The sequence below is a fragment of the Microtus ochrogaster genome, chromosome 19 (genome assembly GCF_000317375.1).
Source record: "Microtus ochrogaster isolate Prairie Vole_2 chromosome 19, MicOch1.0, whole genome shotgun sequence".
Classification (NCBI taxonomy): Eukaryota; Metazoa; Chordata; class Mammalia; order Rodentia; family Cricetidae; genus Microtus; species Microtus ochrogaster.
In genome coordinates, this window is record NC_022021.1 from 54139001 (window position 1) to 54143119 (window position 4119).

The 4119-nt window shown below is 43.1% G+C and overlaps 1 protein-coding gene across 2 annotated transcripts in view; it reads right to left on the reverse strand.

The window, feature by feature from the left end:
* Window positions 1–4119, reverse strand: part of Zswim6 (zinc finger SWIM-type containing 6) — a 70638-nt gene that overhangs the window by 9471 nt on the left and 57048 nt on the right. For both annotated transcript variants that reach the window (XM_005356765.2, XM_026783762.1), the window contains exon 9: window positions 464–599. In XM_005356765.2, the coding sequence (XP_005356822.1) occupies window positions 464–599 (136 nt within the window). The remainder of the gene's footprint in view (window positions 1–463; window positions 600–4119) is intronic.

Sequence of the window (4119 nt, forward strand, 5' to 3'; positions counted from 1 at the left end):
TAATGCAGGGGCCTTCCTGAACTAGTGCTGCAATGTGGGGTCACAAGATCGCCTCGATTACCATACTCACTTTAGGAGATTTGTTATTTATCATTTAAAAAAAAAATCTTAAAAAAAAAACAATTCATCATTCAGGAAGAGTTAAACTAATATCCTGTGATTAAATTGTTCTCAAGTTGTACTTTATTCCCAAATTCTACCATTAAGAGAAAAGGCTATGGTGGCCATAGTCTAACAGCAGCTAAGAAAAAGAGTCGCCCCCCTACCCCGGCCCCACCTTTACATTAAAGCAAAATCACAACACAACGCACAGCTTGCCTCACAGTTCAGGAAGCAAGAAAAGGGGATCTTTAGCTTCTCTGCTGCTTCTAAAACACAGGACTGAGTGTGAGGTCAGCTGGCAGCCAGTCTCTCCCACTGGGGACACGGAAGGCCTCTGCTGGGCTGGGCTGTGGGTACATACCGCATCGCTCTCAGTGCAATTTTGTATGCCAGTTCAGCATCATGAGGTAGCAGACAGGTGAAGAGATACTTGGCAAATGTGTGCATTGGAACACTCTCCCGGTGGATTATTTCACCTAAACCACTGTATGGGCCAGCTGTGGAAGAGAACACACACAGTTTACATTCCTAAAGAACAAACGAACACTTCTTACTAACTGCATCTAAAAACCTTATGAAAATTTATAGCTACTTTGAACAGTATTTCAAATTCCTTATGTAAATAAATGTACAGCTAATTGAGCTAAGTATTTGAACTAAGTAACAGTAGAAAGAAGAGCAGTTCTTAGTTTAAGGCTCTTGAGGGCACAGTACCCAATATAGGCTTCACGTCATCAACAGTTCCCCAAGTGTCGCAATGCTAAAATAGGAACCAGGGAACTGACAAGGCAGAGCCCACACACAGCACAAGGATACCTGATTAAGGGGCCCTCTGAAGCACAAAGTCTTGCAAAACTTGAGAAAGTTCTTTCTTAGTACATGCTAACTGGGTATCCAGATACAGAAATGCACAGAAGGCTGCTTGGCTAAGGAGCCTGCATCTGGACCCACACGGTTTTAGGGCCGCATGACATGCTAGGTGCAGAAAAGGGCTCCGTCTCATGTGCGGAGGACACTGGGTCCTCAGCACAAAGTCAGTATACTACTGCTCCTAATAAGTAGAAACAGCAATTCCATAAAGTAGTTAGGAAGAAGTCAGCCATTCGGTATTCACCATAAGCAAAAGAAAAACATTAAAATAATGGAAATGTACTCTTCTGGCTCCAGCAGGCCAATTTTGAAAGCAAAATCACATTTAAGCTGTCAAAACTCATTTCTTAGTAAATTCTGACAGGTGCGGTGGCAGCACCGGGCCCCTGTGTGCTCCCCAAATGCTTCTCTCGGAAGGAAGTACAGACTTTGGCTCTGAAAGGAAACCACAGTGGTTAGTTCTAACACTCAACACTTAGGTGTTCTGAGGGTTAGTTACTGTAAAGTGTTTAATAAATTAAGTTTCCACGTCACCTCTGGGTAACATTTGTTTCATGATTTCAAGAATTATGAACCATGACACTGTGGCTCAGAGGACACAATACATTTGTTTTCTATGAGAAACAGACGGAAAGAATTCAGAATGCAAGAAATGCAGTTCACAAAAAATGGTGACGCAAGTTTACTGGACTCAGTTTCAGGTAGGAGAGAGACATATTCTAGAGTGATCTAGAAGTCATTTAGTAATTCAATTCTCAGATTAGTATTTTTTAAGTTATTCACTATTTAAATATCTTGAAAATCACAGACACTCATATTAACCTTAACCAACTGTAATCCATGACACATTTCTAATGTTGCCAAATCTACAAATCTTTGTAAGACATTTAAAAATGTTTAGCTACACACTATTTGTGAAAAGTAGATAGTGTTATATGTGTACCCTTTGTTCACAAAGCAGAGTTACATTATTGAAGTTACTGTGATGAACTAAGTGTGTATGAATCTCCAAACTCATATAGTAAAACTCACCCCAATGTGAACATATTTTGAGATGCAGACTCTATGAACATTTAAATGAGGCCCTAGAAGCAAGACACTTAAATAACAGGCCTTTTTGCCCAGCTACAAACTCTTTGAGATACAATAATGACTTGGCAAAATACGCCCACTCACTGGTCCAACAGTGGTAGAAGTGTCATGGGAGTACACACCACTTTCTGTATTTAAGGCCTGCTCCAAAAGTCAAAACTCAAATGTGGACTGAGAACCTGTGCCTAGACCTCAGAGGAAGTCCTCACAGGCCTGAGTGGGAGGTCCTCATAGGCCTCGGGGAGGTCCTCGTGGCCCTGAAGAGAGTCTGCAATTACTTCTAAGGGCTTATCATTACAACCACAGATTAGACAGATTAGTGTATCTTTCAGTCCCCATCACAGAAACTTCCTTTTGACATAGCTGGCAACTGACAGAGTCACAACTGCTCAAAATGCAGAGTCCAACAGACTGAAATGACCAGCACTACGTGGGACGTATATGACACAGACCTTCCTCCCTAGGATTAGGGACCACTGTGGGTGGGTGGGGGGACAGAGAGACTGAGAGCCAGAGGCAGTGATGGCTACAAAAAGATACCGCTTTCTGGACACAGCAGAGCAGTGGCCCCTAAGAACTTAAGCAGCTGTGGCTCTAGTTAGATACAGTTCCAGTAGACAGGGAGAAGAGTAGCATCAAGTCCCACCCCTGGCTGAGAAGCCATTAACAACTGTAGCTGCGGGGAGAACATCAGTTTCTCTCAGCTTACAGCTCCTGGCAGGCTCCCCTGCTGCACTGGAAGACCACGCATCTGAGAGTACATGTGAGCAGCATAAACTAGACCTGCTTTCTTTAAAAAAGAGCACACAAAATGAGTGTGTAGGGAAGGAGGGCAGGGACCTGGGAAAGGTTGGAAGAGGAAAGTAAAGAGGATTCAAAATTCCCAAAGGACTAATTTTTGTAAGAAGAGGGGGAAAGGTCAAATAGCTCGTTCTGTCTCTGTCAAGTGAGGACAGACAGAGGTCTTCATGCCAGACACACAGCCCTCTTAAGCAGAACTGGCCAACACCTTGGTCTTGGATTCCAGTCTCTGAGTTTCCAGAGCACTGTTAGAAATAAAGACACTGCCTACACTACCCATCTGCCACAGACAGGCACAGCACCGGGTGACTGAACCCCCGAGGTCCATTTCACCGCAGGACAAACGACAGCAGACTACCCCGTACCCATCACTCTCCACCACTGCCTTTCAGGGGTCCCTTTAACCATGAAGTTACCTCTTTATTATTCAGAGAAAGCCAGAATGCATACTCGACAAGTGAACCACTAGGTTAGGTTATAGAATTACTCTTAGATTAATAATGGCTGTACGCCCTGAATTCAAGTGTACTAAAATAACAAAACCCTGACATCTGTCAAAAGTCACACTCCAACCACACTGCCCTCTTCTCGGGCATCCAATCTGCTAAAAAACTCCTGATCCTCATAAAGACTATAAATGCAAGGGGGACGCCATGAGCTCATGGAGTCAACTCACTAATGGAACTGGTTATCTTTGGTATGTACAGAAATGGCCCACAGCCTTCCTGTGAATGGCCCAGTCCTGTCCCTGATAACCCTTGGACCCTAGAAGGCCAAGAAAGGGGAGGAGGCAGAGGCTCCAATCAGAGCCCACTTCCCCGACCCCATAGAGAGAGTTCTTATTTAAAAAGGAGGGGGAGGGATATGGGAGGCGGTGGAGGGGAGGAGGCAGAAATCTTTAATAAATAAATTAATTAAAAATAAATAAATAAATAGTATGTAAACGACCTGGACTAGTCTTGACAATAGCAGGACATGCCTTCAACTTTAGATAGAAACAAACAAACAAAGGTAAACAATGACAAACTACAGGAGAGTACTTCAAAATTTAAAATCGGAACTCCCCACCCCCCATGAAGAATCATATTAAGGTTTAGTTTAAGAACATTTTTCATACTTTCTTCATCCATTCTTCCATTGAAGGGCATCTAGGTTGTTTCCAAGTTCTGGCTATTACAAACAATGCTGCTATGTACATCATAGAGCATATACTTTTGTTGTATGATAAGTCCTCTCTTGGGTATATTCCCAAGA